The following is a 19,414-nucleotide window of genomic DNA, read 5'->3' as shown; positions in this document are numbered from 1 at the left end:
AGCAGAGAGAATTGTTTTATGATCATATCATCTTGCGTTTTGCCATTTGCAATCCCACCTGTTTTCTCCAGGTAAAGTCTTTCCTCATGTTGTCACAATATTCAATAACACTAGAAATTCAGACTTTAGGTACAGCTGCTCACAATGCAATTTAGAAGAAAAACTCTTTGGCTTGCATTTGCAAAGCTACTTGGAAGAAAAATGTTGATAAAATTAGGGAGGAGGTTTTGAAACAAATGGGAAATAGGTCTAAAATGCTTTATTAACCAAGAGGTGTATTGACCTCTGCATTACTGGTACATTTGGCTAGGTCACAACCTCTGTTAGCATGCTTGGAAAGCCAAATTATTGATAACCTTCAACATATCCAGATTTTTAAGATGACCATTTAGAGAGTAAACCATTGAACAGTGGCAGTCATGTGCTCTTATCCTCAGTTCTTCTCTTGCCCAAATAACTTTATGCTGTCTGTATTGAGAAAGCCTGATACCTTTGCTTTAAGACCACTGCTGAAAAACTTAACATTGCTATCTTAAGGCAAACCAATAAAGGCGTGGATTTGCTTAGAGGAAGAGTCCAGGGAAGCTGCAGCCCTCCTATTTCCACTTTGACACGTGTGATATAGATAACACGTCACGGGATATGAGCATGGCTGTGCCACTGCCTATGAGCACTTACAATGAAGATGTCACTGGTCCTTGGTAAGCACCATGGCTTTTCATTAACATCATCATGGCAATATTTTGTTGTGTCATGGAAGGGAAGGGAAGGGAAGGGAAGGGAAGGGAAGGGAAGGGAAGGGAAGGGAAGGGAAGGGAAGGGAAGGGAAGGGAAGGGAAGGGAAGGGAAGGGAAGGGAAGGGAAGGGAAGGGAAGGGAAGGGAAGGGAAGGGAAGGGAAGGGAAGGGAAGGGAAGGGAAGGGAAGGGAAGGGAAGGGAAGGGAAGGGAAGGGAAGGGAGATGCAACAGATTATAAGACAAAGAGAGTAAATAAGTGAGAGGGTCATGAGAAGAGCAGACTGAGGAATTATGCAACAAGTCAAATCCATTTGGAGATTTATCCAAAGCCAGAAAATGCTAGAAATAGGAAACCAATCAGGCTATACTTGTGTAAAAGTCACATACAGCCTTAAACAATCAGCCCAGCTTGTATTAGCACTGTATCTAAATCCTGCTGCAGCCCGTCTGGAGATCTGTTGAATGAAAAAGGGAGTCTGCACATGTAAATCGTAATGTACATTTCCAACTTACTGTTGTTTTTGCTCTTCTTGAACCAGCAGAACACAAGAGTGAGGACAAACCCAGATGCTATTGCACTCAGCAAGACAACAAGAATCAAGCTGGCCTTCTTTCCAATGGGCCCAGGGAAGATGGTAAATGGCTCAGATAGCACAGTGAATTTAGCTCCTGAGAATTCAAAGCAGTCAGAGAGTATTGCAAAAGCAAGGACACTGGTTTCACAATTAAAACACCAAGCCATAGCCCTCCAACAGTCATATTGTTCTAAAAAAATGCATGCAGAAACAGCCCCAAAGTCCACTCTTCTACACATCCAACATTAACAAGATTTAATCAGGAATGAGTACTGGGACAAACCAAATATGTAACATTTCTTCAACAGCTGTCAAGCATTCAGTTCTTCCTGAAGCAGAGACAGTCCCTTTGTATTTAACTGTCCTTAATGTTTCTTCCATTAATTTGTCTAGCAGGCTACCAACTCAGAAAATATGTTCAGAAAATACTTGTCTGTGAGATAAAACAGATCAGGACCAGGCAGGAAATGTGCATATTCTATCTAGAAAGACTGAGAAGCTGTTTGCAGCTTTAAACATCTCATTGCAACACCGACTAGATCGCTGTTTCATATGAGAACTGCATCTGACCTCTGTTCAGAGGAAAAAAGACTCTGTGACTCCTGTGTAGAGGCTTATAAAACACATTTCTTTAGGCCACACTTCCCACTAAAGAGTCAGATCCTGTGAGGTGCTAACTTTCCATCTGCTCTCCCTGAAGTGAAGGCAATGGGAGCTGCGGGTGTTCAGCTGCATCCACCCTCACACAGACATATGTTCTCCCTCTAGAGGCTCACCTCTAGTATTTCCTGCACCACCATTCTCCCTTTGCAGACACAGGGAACATTTGATGTTGAGTAGTCTCTTGTGATTAGGAGAAGCAGAGGTTTCTCATTAAAAATTAAACAATAATTACTATTATATATATATATAGGTTTAAATCCAGGGTAGGAAAGCATTTCTTGGGTCATAAATCCATGCTATTGTATGCACTGTGTTTTTCATAGCCCCTTCCACCTGGTCACTTCACCTGTCTGATATATCTGCCCTCTCTGCCTTTTCTAGTTTAAGCAAGCCAGACTACCTTGGAGTTTTTCCTACTACAAAGATGCCGAAAGTGGATCTTACCTGGTGGTGATGTGACGGTGAACACAAGGTTCCAGTTGGTGCCTGAGTTGGAGACAGCCAGTTTGGAAAAGCTTGCACATCCACCTATGACCTGTACTTCAGTGAGCCCTGCAGAGCAATTCATAAAACAAATTGCCATCAGCAGCTTCCAGATAAGCGTGACTCAAGTCTTTCGAAAATAAAAGAAGCAACAGACTCCTTAGCAGGGTCTTTTGTGATTGGATAAGGGGAAATGGTTTTAAGCTAAAAGATGGGATTTAGATTGGATATAAGGAAGAAGTTGTTTACAGTAAGGGTGGTGAGGCACTGGCACAGTTTGCACGGAGAGGTGGTGGTGCCCCATCCCTGCAGACAGCCAAGGTCAGGCTGGATGGGCTCTGAGCACTGATGGTCTCAAAGAACCAGCCACAGCAGCTATGGGAAATAGCCAACTAAACTGTAGGTGCTTCACCTCATCACTTGGACACATTACCTCCTGTCCTACTGATAAAGCATTCTGAACTTTCTCCAACCCTGCCAGAAGCTTTCAAAGGCACCTGGCCATGAAGAATGTCTATGATGATCACCCTGTGATCACACATGAGAGATTTTCAGTTGGAAAACTAGCAGGGGAATCTTCATGGGGAGCATGAAAATGAAACCTAGGGGAGACATTCTCCATCACTTTACCTCTTGTTTTAAGCTATAAGGGAATGTTTTCTGATCCAGCCTTTACATGTGCTACGGTTTCTATTTCTGTAGCTTCATTTTAAAATGTGTAATTTACTTTGCAACTGGATCTCCATTTTACTGTGTGTATTTTTGAGTACCGGCCAAGTACTGGCCCTTAAGCAATGTTAACCGGGTCTGGGCTTCATTCAGACTCTTGGAGTGAGAAGGCTAAAATGTGAAAGACTGACAAATTCCAAAATGTTAGTTCAGGTGGGGGTGAGAAGTCAGAAATTCCTTAGGATGCTGGAGTTGATCCAGTGATCACAAACACAGACTTTCGCCTGCTCGGAGACAATGTGTAGCCAGCACTTGCTTTATGGAGCAGGTCGTCTGACGCTTTATTGCAGCTGAGAAATACAGGTGAAGGTGCATTAAGACTGAATGTGAGGAGCATATTCATATTCTTCCATCTAATTACCCTGGATAGTGAAGGAAGCTGGGAAGAAGCAAACTTTGTGAGACACTTCATAACCAGACATCCGCAGCAATGCTCAGCAGGTGGGGACAGGGCTTTTGACTCCAGGAATTTATCTCATAACAACATATATCTTACAGCACTTAACCTCTGTTCCCATCGCTCTCTAAGGCTTGGGATGACCTCATCCCAGTTGGATTTTCCTGCTATACTTTTATTAACGATCTAATGACAGAAGTTTGTGAAATGTCAAGGACATTAGCTACCAATATATGGAACCATCTTTATGTTCCAGTTGTATGTATAGCTACTTGCTATATATGACCCTCTTTAAGCTAACATCTGTCTTGACTACCATGATTTCTTTCATCTCTGATATCACAGCATCACTGTTACAGAGGGTCCAGTCAGCTGCATTCAAACACTTGATAACTGCCATTTCTTGTCTGCACCAAAGCCTGGAGTACTGTACTGTATTCCTCAACATAGACTATCTGCTTTCAGGCACATATGCTTCGAAGCTCAGAATATTATAGATAGATATGTGAGTCTTCACAAAGATCTCTCAGGCAAGCTGGTATTTAACGCAGAAGCAAGCTAATTTGGTGCTAAACTACTTTCCATGAGGCAGTTTGGCTGCTGTCAGATGAAGCAGCCTCAGTGTGCTAGACGGGACCCATTTCGATTAAATGCTGCCTTCATATGCTTCAAAAGACGAGTACAATAAGGACATTTGTCAAAGGAAAAACTGCAGCAAACTATTACATGCTGAACATCTGTACTACGCAGTTCATTCTTTGCTGGAGTTTATTGACTATTAATTTGATGCATGTATCTTTTAAAGAATGTGAATTGCATTTCTCTGCAGTGACTTCTCTTTTTTATCTCTTTCTTTCGTGTTGTCTTGCATTTCTTCTTCTTCCCTCCCTCCCTTCCTCCCTTCTTTCCTGCCTGCCTTCTTGCCTTCACTGTTGGCCAGTAGCTAACTCAACAACCTGCAGTTCATCCAGACCAACATTAGTCTAGATTCCCTAAGAAGACATGAAAAGCATCAGAAAATACTAAAGGATTTTCCATCCTGAAAACCCAGAACTATGACAAGGTAGGAGCTATTTCTAATTAACTAAAACATGAACTGGACCCAAAGGGTTAGAAGCTCTGATGTTTGGCATGAGAAACACCTCCAAATGTTCATTTTTTAATCAAAGTTAGCAGAGATGTGGCCTTATTATTACAAACAATTCCTTACCGATATTAGGAAGATTCACTATTCAGCAATGTTTGCTCACATTTAATGGTTTCAGCAATTAACATTATGATGCTTTATAATCGATTTCATTTCTGTTTTCTAGTTCACAAGCATATGATCATCCACAGGTTTTCAGTTCAGCACTATACTTAAACAAGGATCTATATCGGAGCGTGTTCATAGTCTCAATAACCTCAAGGGAAATACTCACATGCTTAGAGTTAATCATGAGTTCAGGTCTTTTGATAAATGAGGACCAGAAGGGAAACATTTAAATCCCTCATGAAAAACATTTTCACATTCAAGTATGCTAATTAAAAACAATGGGCTGTTGTTTCTGTCTGTACTTGGCCTGATCATTTTCTAGGACAAACAGATTGTCATTGACTCTGAGGAAATTACCCTAATTAACATTAGCTGAAAATCAGGTATTGGGATTTCTAACTCTCCATTTTTTGATCTAAGATACGTGTTTTCAAGATAAACTACTGGATATGCTCCCTTTAAGTTGCCAGAATACAAAAACACTTTGTGTAAGGACACAACCTGGAAGTCCACACAACTCCTTCCAATACAACATTCTGGGTTTTTTAAATCACTGAGGCTAACTTTCAAACCCATTCCTGTTTGGGGAGGATTTCACCATAAATTCATCAGTGTCACTTCCCATAATTGCTTTTTTGTAGCTCTTGCCATAGGAAAACACATCCAAACCTTTTAACACAGCTGCAGAGGAGCCCTTGAGGTGAGCTGAAACAACCCAGGGCTCTGAGGGAGGACCCAGCGTGTCAACTCTTCGACCCTGGGAAGAAAAACAAAACAGAAGAGTTAAGCTAAGTAGATAACTTTGACATCATTGTGGCTTCTAAGTTCACACTAATAGTAGAACACTCCTTCTACAGGAGCTGCAGGCTGAGCAGCATATTGCACAGCCCAAAGCACAAGATGCCTATGTGTAGAGGACTGAAGACAAAAAGAAGCTGGAAGTCTCCTGTCTAATGGTTGTAAAAGAGGTCTCATGTTGAATGGATATCCAGAGACAGCTTTACTGTGAAACAACAGCAATTCACCAACAATGAAGGATTAATTAGACCCAGTCTTCTGTTTCCAAGACTCTACTGATTCTACACTCTACTTAGGTCAGTCTCATAGCTTCTGGATTGCTTGGGATGTCAAAATCACACAGTATGAATAAAAATGTCCACTTACAAAGGGGCAAATCCTACCTCCTTATCCAGGAAAATGATTTGTGGCTGTACAGGAAGCTCCTTTTCAATTTCTCCATCCGAAGGCTGCACGTGAACAAAGATGCTATAGGGCCTCACATACAAACAAGTCCCTGGGTGATGTCTGCTTCCATTTTGTTTCACATGCAAAAGTAAACAATTAAATAAATAAACAAATCAGATGAAAGCAGCATGCACGGAACTGTGAAACAGGCATCATTTTGAAGAGACAACAATACCAAATTAATAAACGATCTCTTTGTTCCTGTCCTCAGTTACGGTAGTATGGGTAGGTCATGGTTGGACTCGAAGAACTTTAAGGTCTTTTCCAACCTGAGAAACCAGAAAGTATCCCTGAAGCACAGCACTTACAGTGCTTTAACATATTCCCACATCCCATAATTCCTGCACTTCATTATCCATGAGGTCTGTGTACCTATACAGCAGTATACAGACATCCCATTGAAACACATCAGCTTTTCAAGACGTGAAATTTCGAATAGAGAATCCCAGGAGAGGGCTTGTGCATTTGAATACAGAACCAATGTTTTATTCTGTGCCTTAATAATTTCATTCCTTCTCTCAGCGCTTTGTGTCATTTAGTATCTCTTTTACATATATATGTGTATATTGACGTGTACTTCTAATCTGCAATTGCCGTGATTGACTAGGCGTTTCATATTGTCTGAAATGAATGGAAGAAAGGCACTTGTTCATCTCTAGACCTTGCTTAAACGTGTTTGTAAGTAGAAAATATATGGAATATCAGTTTCCTTAGGTTTGATCTTTGAGGGGGGTGTTACTGCACATTACAAATCAACTACACATTACAAAGAAGAAACTGCTTAAATTGCAGCTGAAGAAAAATACTGGCCTGAAAAATGGACACTGAAAGATCAGGTGAGATCACAGAATCACAGAATCACCAAAGTTGGAAAAGACCTCCAAGATCATCCAGCCCAACCATTCACCTACCACCACCATCTTCCCATTAAACCATTTCCCTTAACAGCATGTCTGTATGGTTCCAGGAGTGGGGGGAGGGAAGGGAAAGGGGGAAGAAGATGCAAGAAGAACCCAATCATAACAACAACAACAAAAAGGCACAAAAGTAAGACATAGACATGGTTAAGAACTGATGTTTGTTCGCAGGTGGCATGAATGCAACTAGCGTAGCACAGAGCATGGCATTTATATTCCACATGGCCCAGTGTTAGTCCTGCTGTGAGGGACCCCCTGCCTCAGGGTACAGCCCTGTGTGCAGCAAGTCACTCTCCTGTGCTTGGGTGTTGGTGTGGAAGATGGGAACATCCTGATGCTTCCCTGCTGATTTGTGCTGCTAGGAAAACACGTTTTCTTGGCACAGTTCTGCCTCTGGGAGATGGGGAATTGCTGTGCCCCAGAAGGGCTGGAGTGAGGAAATCTGCCTTCCTCATGATGGACACAGAGAGCATGCTGTTTTGTCACCACCCTGAAGTCTCACACCGGGAAGGAGCAGGCTGGTCTGAAATTCCCTGCTGACAGCAATTGACAGCAAGCAGCTCGGCTGCTCAGTGCCTTGCAGCTCTCCTAAAGGTGGCAAGCAAGCAGGCACTGCTCATGATACATGGGTCAGCAGTAACCCCACAGTCAGGCTCCCAAACCTTCTACCATCAGGGCTGAGGTCTAATGAAGATGCTGAGGCTCTGCAGGAAAGCAAATGTCAGCTCTTTGGAATCACAGAATCATTTAGGTGGGTAAAGAGCTCTGTGATCACCAAGTCCAATTGTTTAGCAGCAAGGAAGTAAGAGATTGTAGAAATAAGAGCATCTACTGCAGGTATGAAGGCATGATGGACTGATAGCCCATCACAGGTTCTGGCCCTTGCCCAATAACAAAGCCTAAGACAACTCCCAGATGGTTTAGAAACTAGCCAGAGATTCTTCTCCCCAGGCAGTTTGGTTGGGGCCACTCTGAAATGATGTGTGAAAGGATTTAATTTTAGGGATATGGGCTCATCCATGTAATCTGAACTTGTTGACAAAACACAGTCCCTTGCATATTATAAACACAACCAATTAAATTAATTAAACAATTGTCTGGATATGCCTGCAACACTAGTAGCATGGCATCAGTACATCTTCAAAAGCGGAAGGAGTTTGGGAAGAATTTGGGGTACTGATAACATCAAGATGCATCCAAAAACCTGAGCACCTACTTGCATGTGGAGACATAGCAATGGGGCCCGGGTTGGTGATGAACTGGGGTAAGAAATAAGGAACTGAGCTATGCCCTGTGGGCAAGGCTGGACAAGAGGAATTTGCTTCCTCATCGATTCATTTGGAGAGCATTCATTTCTTGAAGATGCCTTCATTAGAAGCTGGATGTTTTGAAGCCGTTGAAAGCGTAAGATACATTGGTTAGACTGAACAAGCTCTGAAAAAGTGGCCAAGGAACATCCAGATGTCTCCCTCATTAGGACAACCTTCCCCTCCTGTTTAGATAGCCTTCCTTTTCCACTTCATGATCCCAATGACACCAAAGCCTGAATATGAGCAGCTGCCTGGTGGAGACAACTGGCAGAGTCCTACAGGCTGGAACAACAAGAAGTCATGCTATAAACAAAAGAGAGAGGAGGACCTTACTGGATCCACTCAAGGGTGAGCTACAGTCAGAGGAGCCTTCAGAACCAGTCCATCCAACAGGAGGGAGACACCCTCCAACTTCATTAGCAGCTTCCATTAACCGCTGGAGCTGAGTGGAAATACCTGTACTTACAACTCTATCTGCTCATGATGAGGAGCTAACCCAAGTCTCTTCCATAACACACTCCCAAAGCTTTCTGTTGGAGGAATGTCTTTTACTGAATGTAAGCAGCATCATGCCGGAGGTCAGAGCTTCGCCGCTGCTGCATATCCCAAGGTAATACCACTTTAAGCTCCACATAAACTCTTAAACAGTTTCTATCCTAAAACCAGACCGTAGGTGGTACAGTTTTTTACGATATGTTATAATAGTGCAATAAATCTGTTAGCTTAAAATCGAATCTCCGTGGCCTTTTAGAGAAATCATCATTAAATGCAAGGCCCTGTTAATGATGCCATCCCAGTGAAATTGTTTAATCTGCTAGGGGGGTGAAAGGTCACCAAATGAATTTTTTATAATACATCAACTTGACACGCAATAGGGAAAACTGTAATAGATAAAAGCAAAGGAAAAGGGCACTGTCTTCTTCTGATAGGTCAATAGCAGCCAAGAGAGTCACTCATCCACTTTTCCTTCACTACCATGCTCCTTTTCCATTTAATATGGACACCCAATTAATACCTCAGCACCATAGACAACCTCATTTTAGGTGAATTATAGCAATTTCTTCCCCCTTCTCTGAAATGAAAGTGATCACAATACATCATAGCATTGTGCGAATTAACGTTAATTGATTCGAGTTACCAAGCGTTGATGGGCCACTTCTATAATCTGGCCCTTATTGGGAGCTGGAAGGGATGGAGGGAAGATTAGATTGCACCATCGGTTGCTTTGACGACGGCGGTCACCTGACGGCTTGTTAGACAGTTGTACGCTTCTATTGCCGGCCCCAGTGGGGTCGTCAGTAAACTGGAGTGATGTCCAAACATCATTACACGCTGCTCCGATATTAAAGCAAAGGGATTAGCACCTTATTGCAAGCAACCTGGATTTGTCATTGTGCTGTCGTTATCCAATTTCCAGATGATAATGTGACTGTGGCCTGCGGGCGTGAGGTCCTACAGCCAAACTGAGGGCTGTATATATATATATATCCGTATACGTGTATATATATGTACACACATCCCTACAAAGACACAGAAACCCAAAGCCACTTAACCCTTTGCTCACCAGGCTCCTGCTAACAAAGCATGTGGAAGAATTTGTCTCCCTTTTCCATGCGATGTCAAGAGCACGATGTGACAGTGACAAGGACTGACCTCAGAGCCAACACAGCTGTCACTCTCTGTAACATCACACCAGCTCTACTGGTAGAGGTCTTAAACAAGCCGGGATGGGGACAGGATGGACCCTTCAGACTTAGCTGTGCTGTGCATTCACACCACGGAAATCAAAGGAGTAGATTTTACCACAAACCCCATTACAAGTTAAGGAGGAAATCACATAGGTACGTGATTATAATCCAAGCAGGCTATGTTTGCCAGCACTGAGTGCCCAACCTGGGATCAGGTCTCTTTCCAGTCTCTGAGGAAGCCAATGGGTGCCCTCCTGGCTCTCAGGTGTACCTTGAGCTGATCCCAGCAGCTATAGCCTCTGGCAGAAGGTTTGGTTTGTGGAAGTCTACAGCTGGAGCAAGCTGTGGATTCCATCACAGCTATAGTGTGGGTAAAACTTGAATTCCTTGAGCAAGAACACTTGAACTTGAAGTCTGGGTGAGCAGTGGTGAAAAACTTGTTGTTATCTGATTTGGAGCGGCAACAAAAAGCCCCATGACTGTTGTCCAAAGGGTTATCCCATTGGGAATCTGCTCCAGAAAAGGTTGGACTTGCTGATCCCCAGAGATCACTTCCAACCTCTATGGTTCTGTGATTCTATGGTTCCTGTTGTTGGCAGATCCTTGAACTGCTGTTTACCCATTTGAAAAGAGTTCAGAATTGAAAACAAAACACTGAAATTCATCCTGATCCTACAACACAATACAATCATGACTTTTTATATGGGGTAACATTGCTTATATGTTTAGCATCCACTTTTATCCCATTACGTTTCTCATATCATCAGTCCTACAACAGCCCATTACAGAATCCCATTCCTCTGATTGGAAACCTAGGTTTCACATTGAATTTATCCGCGTGTTCCATAATTTAACTAAATGGCTGAATAGAATCATAGAATCCTCAGAGTCAGAAGGGACCTTTAAAAGCCATTTAGATTAACTCCCCTGCAATGAACAGGGAGATGCACCATCATCAGAACCACAAACTCATGGATGTTCAGGTTCCTCAGGTGGTCATAACCTTCACTTACAGTAGAAGGAATGCTGCTTCCCAAATCCCCTCCTATCAAGCCAAACATTTGAGGGCTGTGTGATGAGCTGTTATCAGAGAAGACAGAGGCAAAAAAGTTGTTAAGTATATCAGCCTTCTCCTTGTCTGTTGTCACCAGCTTGCCTGGGTCACTCACCAGAGTGGTTATGCCCTCCTGGAATTCCTCTTTCTGGCTGAGGTACCTATAGAAGCCTTTCTTGTTTTGTTCTTGGCATCCCTTGACAAGTTCAGTTCAAGCTAGGCCTTAGCTTTCCTGACCCCACACCCACACAGCTGAGCAGCTTCCTTATATTCTTCCCATGATACCTGTCCCTGCTTCCACTGCCTGTGCACTTTCTTCTTGCTCTTCAGTTTGACCAGCAGATCCAAGTTCAGCCACATCTGTCTTTTCCCTTCCTTTCCTAACTTGCTTCGCAGGGGGATGGAGAGCTCTTCCACATTGAGGAAAGCATCCTTAAAGATCTGCCAGCTGAGATAAGAGATGCTGGCCAGAAAGGGGGCTCAGCTATTTGTATTTGGGGAACATTCTCAAGATGTTTACAGCAAATTCACTTCAGCTGAGTGCAGCAGATAAAGCCCTGATAGAGCCTCCTGTGCTGCAGCTGTGGGGCTGGGGCTTTTTAGCATCGTGCCCTGCTCACCCTGGGAAGGAAAGTTTGATACCTACGCATTGTTCCTTCCCTTTCTTAAAGCCCTGTGCAGTTACACTGCACACCCTGCCTAAAACCTGCACAAAGGTTATTGCCAGGGTCAGGATGTGTCAGTGTTAATGCAGTTTGCACCTCCAGCTCTACATCTCCTGTGTGTGTGCTGTGTGATATGGCAATGAGTGCTGCCTTCCCCTTTAGTTTGCTGGGTTGGTGCTGCTATCTGAACAAGCAGCTCCTTGACAATTTGCTTCACTTTTACTGCTTGAGTCTCAATCACTGTTAATTCCATCATGCACATTATCTTTCACATACTACCCTAAACGTAGCTCTTTGTAAGGGAAGATTAATGCCTGTAGATTTCTGTATGTAACATGTTAAAGTTCCACCAAGGATCAGTGAATTTCCCGCTCCACTTTGGGAGACTAAATGGCATCTGGAAGACAGTCTGGCTTCTGTATTTCTGATTCTGTATAAAGATACCCACAGAAACTTGCACTATGTTTCTGTTGCTGTGCTCTCTTGCGCTTTTATATACATATTGATATGAGGAAAACAATGCAAAAGAGAGATTCCAGCCTGTGAACACACTGCAGCGTATGTTTAAACACAGGCATATGCTGAAGGAGAAAGCTATGTGATAACTGCTATATGATCTCCCTGCACCTCCTCCCATTGTGCAAGGCTGCAGCACTCACAGCAGTTGCCCCTCTCTGTGAGTGCAGCTCCTGTGAATATCTAAGAGCCCAACTGGATTTTGCACCACTCTGAGGTGAAAACATTTCTCTTTTCCTTCCACAGAAAAATACATAGGTATACTTATACTGACTTGTAATCCAAGACCCATTATACTTGCCTGTGCTAGCATGTACTGCCCAAAGAGAGATAGATAGACAGTGGGGATATTACATGTCCCAACAGGAAAGCCCTGATTTCATTTCACAAGTTATCTGTGGCCTTATTGCATCAGAAATGTCAGCCATGAGTAATTCCAGAAAGGCCGTGACTGATGGGGAGCAATAAATAATGCAGCAGAGGAGCCCACGCAGCGATGTGTGTGTAGATGTGGAGATGGTCCTCCCATTTGGTAGTTAACACACCCTTGAATATGCAACCCAGGTCTTCTGCTAGAAAGATGGTGAGTAAGGCTTCAGAGAAGCAAACCCTAATGGAGGGTGCGCCACTACTGAAAGCCACACTGTGCCTAGTGGAAAAGTTAAGCATGTGAATAGCACTTCCTATCAACAACAGACAGCAGGATGGTACTGGGGTCAGCGGTAGAAAGTTAGAGGATATGGTATTAATTAGAGATAATAAGTCTTAGACAAGTTCAGTTTCTTTGTATCGTAGATGGAGTATGCTTATGCTTGGGTAAGGCTCAGTAGTGCAAAACATCAAAAATAACATTATGCAATATCAAGAGAGTACACAATAAGGTTGCCAGGCATCAAATCCCATGTCCCCTATTAAAAGCAGATGGGATATTACCTTTTTCATATTTCCCATCTGCTTTTAATACAGATTCAGGATCTGAAGCCGAAATATACTGCTGTCTGCTCCCCTCCCAGCCTTGCTCCTCTCGGCCCTCTCTGCAGATAAGGGCTGCCATCTGGGTTTGCAAATAGAGGGTGCAAGAAGGCTCAAAGGAGCAGGATGAGGACAGAGGAAGGAAGGATAGAAAGGACTGTTTGTTGCTGTGGAGGAGAGGAGAAAATGACCCATAAAAAGTTACTACAGACAAAACTGACCTAGAACTAGTTAATTGACAGAGCTCAAAAGGTAGCTCCCATTGGGAAATCATTCTCAAGTGCAGGGCTGTTCTGCATTGTTCTGTTAAAATCAGATGCAGGCCTGATGTACATACCCACACACATATATGCACAGACGGATCACTAAAACCACACAATTGTTGGGTTGGAAGGGACTTTTCCAATCCAGCTCCTTGCTAAGGCATGTTCCCTACAGAAGGTTATAACTCCAGAGAAAGAGACTCCACAACCTCTCTGGGCAGCCAATAACATTGCTGCCACTCTCACAGTGAAAAACATTTTCCTCATGTTTGTATGCAACTTCCTATGTTCCAGTTTGTGTCTCTTTTCCTAACACTGGGTGCTGCTGAGAAGAGCCTGGCCCCATCCACTTGACATAATTTTCTCTCAGTGAATCCATGTTGACTGATAACCTCTTTTTCTTCCACTTGCTAGGAGATAATATCCAGAATAAGCTCCTCAGCCACAGTCTCATAGATGGAGCTGAGGCTGTAGGTGAATCACCTTGGTGATTCTACCATTCTATTATTTTAAGGTTTAGACCTGTGAGTTATTTAGGGCAATAACCTGTCTATCATAACATATTTCTGGCACTGCATTTGTAAACACTCATAGATTTAACTGTTTAGAAGTTAAGAGCTTTAGTAGTTTGAATTCATTTAAAAATCACTGAGTTTACCTGCTACTTTATAATTTCATGGCAGAGCTGCATAAACTCTATTCCTGGATTAAAATATCACGGACACCTTTTACTACATAGACATCCATGAGCACCAAGAAAATGTCATGATAATTTGGCTAGATAGAAGTCAGGACTCCCATTAGTACTTCAGCACAACTCTGTTAGGGAAACTTTTTGATGTGCTTCAACTCAGTCATACTTCAGAAAACGGGGAACTTACTCTGTGTCTTATTAAGCAGGTCAATTGGTTCGATTCGCTCAACCCACTTTAATCAGTATCAACATATATTATTTTTTTAAGATACTGCAGAAGCACACTTACCTTCTGTTATCTCTTCCTGAGAACAGTAAGTCAGGCTGATTCACCATTACAGTATCAACTGGTAAGCTCAGGACTGTCTGAAGGTCTCCAGTCTGATGAGCATTGATAATTGCTCTGGCCAAGCTCTTTAAACTGTCAGTGGTTAAGGAACGCTGAAACTCATTTCTTTGGTAGCCTGGTGGATCACCAAATCCAAAAATCAGCACTTTTGATGGACCAGCTGCGTCAGATGGCTGCAGTACTCGAGCATTTACTGCTCCTCTCCCTAGTTTCCGTGATCCAGATCTGCTATGAAAGGTCGTGCAAAACATCATGTTGGGGCAGTGATATTGCTTTTTGCTAGCGTTGTCTGAGATGACTCTCAGCACGCTTTCACCTCCCGGCACACGATGGACTACTCTGACTTGATCTTGAGCAACGTGCAAGAAATCAGCTAATTGATGCATGATATTTGCCTCACCCTCTTCCCCAATGATCTCAGTCACAGTGAAAGCCACATGAAGAGAAAGGCCAGTGACTATTTCTACAGGTTCCTTTTCATGAAGGAGGACATAGAGAAGATTGTCCTCAAAGCTAAAATAATTGGTTCCTGCCTTTTCATTCCATGAGAAGGAAGATGGAGTTGGAGAGATATATTTCCCTCCAGTGAAGACATGAAGGCTGAGGGGCTCATTGTAGAAGATAGCAAGGGGCAGTCTGGTTGAGTTCTGCCCACTGAGGAGGTAGAGTCTGAAAATCAGAGGCGTTAGGTCTGGGAAGCAAACTTTTGTGAGTTTGGTGGTTGGCAGTACGGAGAAGAGAGCAGAAGGATGCTGTGCAGAACGACATGATGCATCTGAAGCTCCATCACTGAAGGTATCCATAAAGCTGCCAGTCACTGTTACTACTGGAAACAACTCCTGGCTGACCATGCTGGTGTCTAAATTTTCCAGGATGACAAGTGCGTAATCAGCTTGTTTGCAGAAGTAGCTTTGTACTGAGGGCTTGAAGATACACTTGCTGTCATCTCTGTAAATTCCTGGAAGGACAAATAGAGATGGGGAAAGAAAAGAAAAATGCATCAGATGTCATCTCAACAGTTTGTGCTGCTACAGTGGCATATTTTCCCATTTGGTGTTCAAAGTCACTTTTGCAGGTGCTAAAATTCTAACTAGTTTTGAGAGCAGTCTGCACACTATTGGTATTACATAGATGGAAGCTACATCTACACGAAGCAGTCCTTAACCTGAAAGTAGCTGAGAACTGGTGGTACATGGGCTGGTCCGAAAGTAATGCCTCCTATTTTATGATGTTTATGGATGTTGGTGCGATGACAGTAGAGGCTGAGCCTTTCCACCAATATTCCATTACACGTTATTGCCATATGACACATGGCAGCAGAGGGGCAGTGACATGACATGGTGTCATTACTACGGGTCAGAGTCAAAACATCTGTTCATGGAGTGCCAACATGTGAATTCACCTTTGAAGAACGTGTTTAAGACACGGATGTCAGCAAGTAAAGTGATATGCACTGTCTTTGGGATAGAATGGATGATCCCTCTGGGTTTCCTGGAACCCAGACAAGCCATCACTTCTGATAGCTACATCACGATGCTGACTAAGCTGTAGACTTTAACTTCCAGAGTCAGGCCAGAGAAAATGACCTTTCTCTTACAGCCAGGCCCTGGTGACAGTCTGAAGACCATGGACCACATAGCTCATATTGGCTGAGCCATCCTACTAGTTGAGAACTTACTCTATCAAATAGTGTTATTGTGCTCTTTGCATCTGTTGTTGTTTCCACGGAAACAAATAGGAGGCATTACTTTCAGAGTGACTTACACACATTTGCCCCATCCATTCTACACACTTAACTGCATCCGCTGTTGAAAGAGTAATTATGACAAAAGGACAATTGCTCGCACTCATTTGGACCTCTTAGGGTTACTAAGTGATACCTCTAAGTGTGACCTATAGGAATGCAAAAGCAACTTTAGGGAATACTCCATGTGAACCTTTTTTCATGAGGTTTAACGGGAGCTAAGACACTTCCATATACTCCAGATTCTGCAGCCCAGCCCCTTTCCCATTGTCTGAGGCGATGAGTCATTAGAACCCTTTTATGGATCTATGCAGAGGAGATATAGTCCATGCAGTCCTCTGAGTTAGGATACGTTCCATCTGATCAAATATAAATCTCCGCTTTAACATGAGAGAAATTGTGCCTCGGGTCACAGTGATGAGATCATCACTGATTATAAAGAGAGAATAAAAGTAAATGAGTTCAAATACAGGCACCAACAACATAAACATTTGTGCCCGAAGCATCCTAGGAAAAGATGTGTGTTTCTGTTTTTCCTTCCTTCCTTCAAAACAAAATCAAAGGAGGAATTTGCTGCCGTAGCCAGCTATAATCCTCCTTTCCTCCCAAGCCTGCTCTCCCCTAGTTAGCTGTGCTTGGGAGTGCATTAGGCAAAGCTCAGCCAAGTTCTCAACTAACTTAGCTCCTTGTTCAGTAGTTCTGGGGATGTGTATACAGATCAGCAATGTTTAGTGTTAATGACAAGGAGAGAGGCATCCGTGAGAGCCACAAAGTTCTGAATGAATAAAAGAGCATCCGTCTTAGTAAAGAAACATTACGACTGGGAAAGTCATTGCTAGAAGCAAATGACAGGCTGCTGGAAAAGAGAGGAGCTAGGAGAAAGCAGGCTGGGTCCTGCTTACTGCCACATCTTGGTGTCTGAATCCCCTGGGCATTTACCTATGGCTTATTTCAAGGGGATTCCACATGTGCAGACTCGAAGAGCGTTTCTCACTCCATACATCAGAGAGGAAAACAGTGAAATTACACAAATGTCACACGCTGCTCAGGAAGGAGGTCCCAGTGAGACAAGATCTATAGAAAAATCACTCTATTTTTAGACACCGCCTTGTAATTTTCCCTTTTCTCCCTTTTTTCTTAGCTTTACCTTTCTCTTTTTGGCTGCACCAGCAGAACTACTTTGCAATGGGGTCTGACAGGGGCAAAAGGAGAAGGAGCAACATCTTTGTTCAGAAGCAGCACACAGTCACTCCATCTCCCTCCAGTGACAGGGGACCTGCCAATATTTTGTGATTTCCAAGGGCTTCCCTTTGCCTTGCCATGCAGCTTTGCTCACTTCCCTGCACACCCATGCATGCACAAACATCGCTGCTCGTCTCCTTCCAAACGGCCTTATCTGCCACTCACAATTTCTGCAGCCTGCAATTCTGATCACTTTTAAATGAAACCCATGCTGGCCTTAGTAATCATAATGTCATTTGCAATTTACCACAAAACACGTTTATTCAGTTAGTAGCACATTGGAGAAAGAGAACTCCATATGAACTCGCCGCTGAAGCCCTAATCTGATTATTTCCTCATGAAAATCCAAGCAGGGGTGCTTGTAAGAGGGGCCTGAGAGGAGAGGGAAAAAAGTGAGGCCTGGCCACAGCTGACTCTCATAATCAATGCGAACAGATAAGCGACACGGTGCGTCAGGGCCAGCAGCTAATCCGCCTCAGGGCTTTCCTCTAAAAAAGGCCAGGGTGGACAGGGCTTAATAAATACTGAGTGACCACCGAACATTGAGCTGACATGTGCTATTTACATTGGCAATGAGCAATAACAATGATAAATTCCAGAAGCTCCCCCTCGTTCGTAAATGGGGTGAAATCCGATTAAATGGGTTCTATTTGCGTGCGTGTGTGCGTTTGCACTTCTGTTGGAGATGGTAAAAAAAATGGGGGGAAAACAAGAGAAATCAGGCATGTGTGAGTCACATATTGGGGGTGGAGGGGTTGAAACTAGATGATCATTGCAGCCCTTTTCAACCCAAGCCATGCTATGATTCATTCTACGAGTCAACTGGAGACCCTTGGAATGGGTGGGAAGATGGAGATGTTGTGTGTCCTGCTTAGTGCATGGAGAGAAATAGGAGACAGAAAGCATCCACGCTGTTGCTTTCTGCAGATTCCCTTACCATCGAGCCAACATTACTATTTAATTATAGATATACACATGCACGCACACACAGCCACACACCAACGTATATATCTATATGAGATTGGAGCACTCAGGTTGCTTCTAGGGCTCCTGACAAATATTAACTTTGTGTCAATATTTGTCCTTCCTGTCGTGAAATGAGGATTTTCCACCTCATTTCACATTTGAAAAGAAAAATGTGCCGAGGGGGTCCTCTTTGCTTAGGGAAAAAAAAAAAAAAAGAAAAAAGAAAAAAAGAAAAAAAAGAAAAAGCAGCCAACAACAACAACATCTCATATCCTTTATTTAGAAAAATGGAGCGGGAGGGAAGGAGGGAAGAGCGCTTTTAAAATAGATGTTTTGACTTAAAGGCACGTAGAGTCCTTTGCAAGTCTCCTGCTTTTTTCTCCCAGTTCCCCAACGCCAAATAAATAAAATAAAATAAAATAAATTCCATGTTTAGAATCGAATGAAATACATCAACATTAATGATTTTCCCCTTCAGGTTTAACACCATTTCCTTCAATAATTTTTTACCCGTTCCATGATAGATCTCACCATTCATGGTACAAGGGAAAATACAGTAGAGGGTGGTGTGTTGTGTTGTGTTTTGACAAAAACAAAAGGCGACGTCAGGTTTTTATCAAAATAAAATAAATCTCCCTCAATTTTCTTTCCATCTGACTGGATTTGCCCGTCAGTTATTTCTAATTTAACTACAATTATAGTTACAAAAATATAAAAGCAAGCAGAGGAAGGGAGAGGGAGAGGAGAGATAAATGGGACGCTGTTTAGAAATTGCGATTCATTGGCCTTGGGCTGGCCAGCACATATCTCTGCTGAGGGGGAAATATTCATCAGCATTAACTGTTCCTTTTGACCCGCTGACATTCACATGTGAAATAAGAAAGGCCCAGCAACGGGACTTGGGAAATGTGGTAGTCTGCAAAGGTAAAATTATTCTGATGTCAGTCATT

General features: G+C 43.0%; 1 protein-coding gene across 13 annotated transcripts in view; it reads right to left on the bottom strand.

Moving 5' to 3' along the window:
- The window catches only part of PKHD1 (PKHD1 ciliary IPT domain containing fibrocystin/polyductin), a 192,379-nt gene that overhangs the window by 8,254 nt on the left and 164,711 nt on the right, over positions 1-19,414 (bottom strand). For 11 of the 13 annotated variants that reach the window (XM_085544296.1, XM_085544295.1, XM_015859832.3 and 8 more), the window contains 5 exons: positions 14,453-15,470; positions 6,021-6,147; positions 5,509-5,596; positions 2,420-2,527; positions 1,251-1,406 (listed from right to left, as the gene is read on the bottom strand). In XM_085544296.1, coding sequence (XP_085400422.1) covers positions 1,251-1,406; positions 2,420-2,527; positions 5,509-5,596; positions 6,021-6,147; positions 14,453-15,470 — 1,497 coding nt within the window. Of the gene's footprint in view, positions 1-1,250; positions 1,407-2,419; positions 2,528-5,508; positions 5,597-6,020; positions 6,148-14,452; positions 15,471-18,765; positions 19,381-19,414 lie in introns of those variants that run through there. The other 2 variants (XM_015859833.3, XM_015859836.3) reach the window with 2 other exon arrangements.

Source organism: Coturnix japonica, chromosome 3 (assembly GCF_054131305.1).
Source record: "Coturnix japonica strain WE chromosome 3, WE-NBRP24, whole genome shotgun sequence".
NCBI lineage: Eukaryota > Metazoa > Chordata > Aves > Galliformes > Phasianidae > Coturnix > Coturnix japonica.
This window is presented reverse-complemented; position numbering and strand designations above follow the sequence as displayed.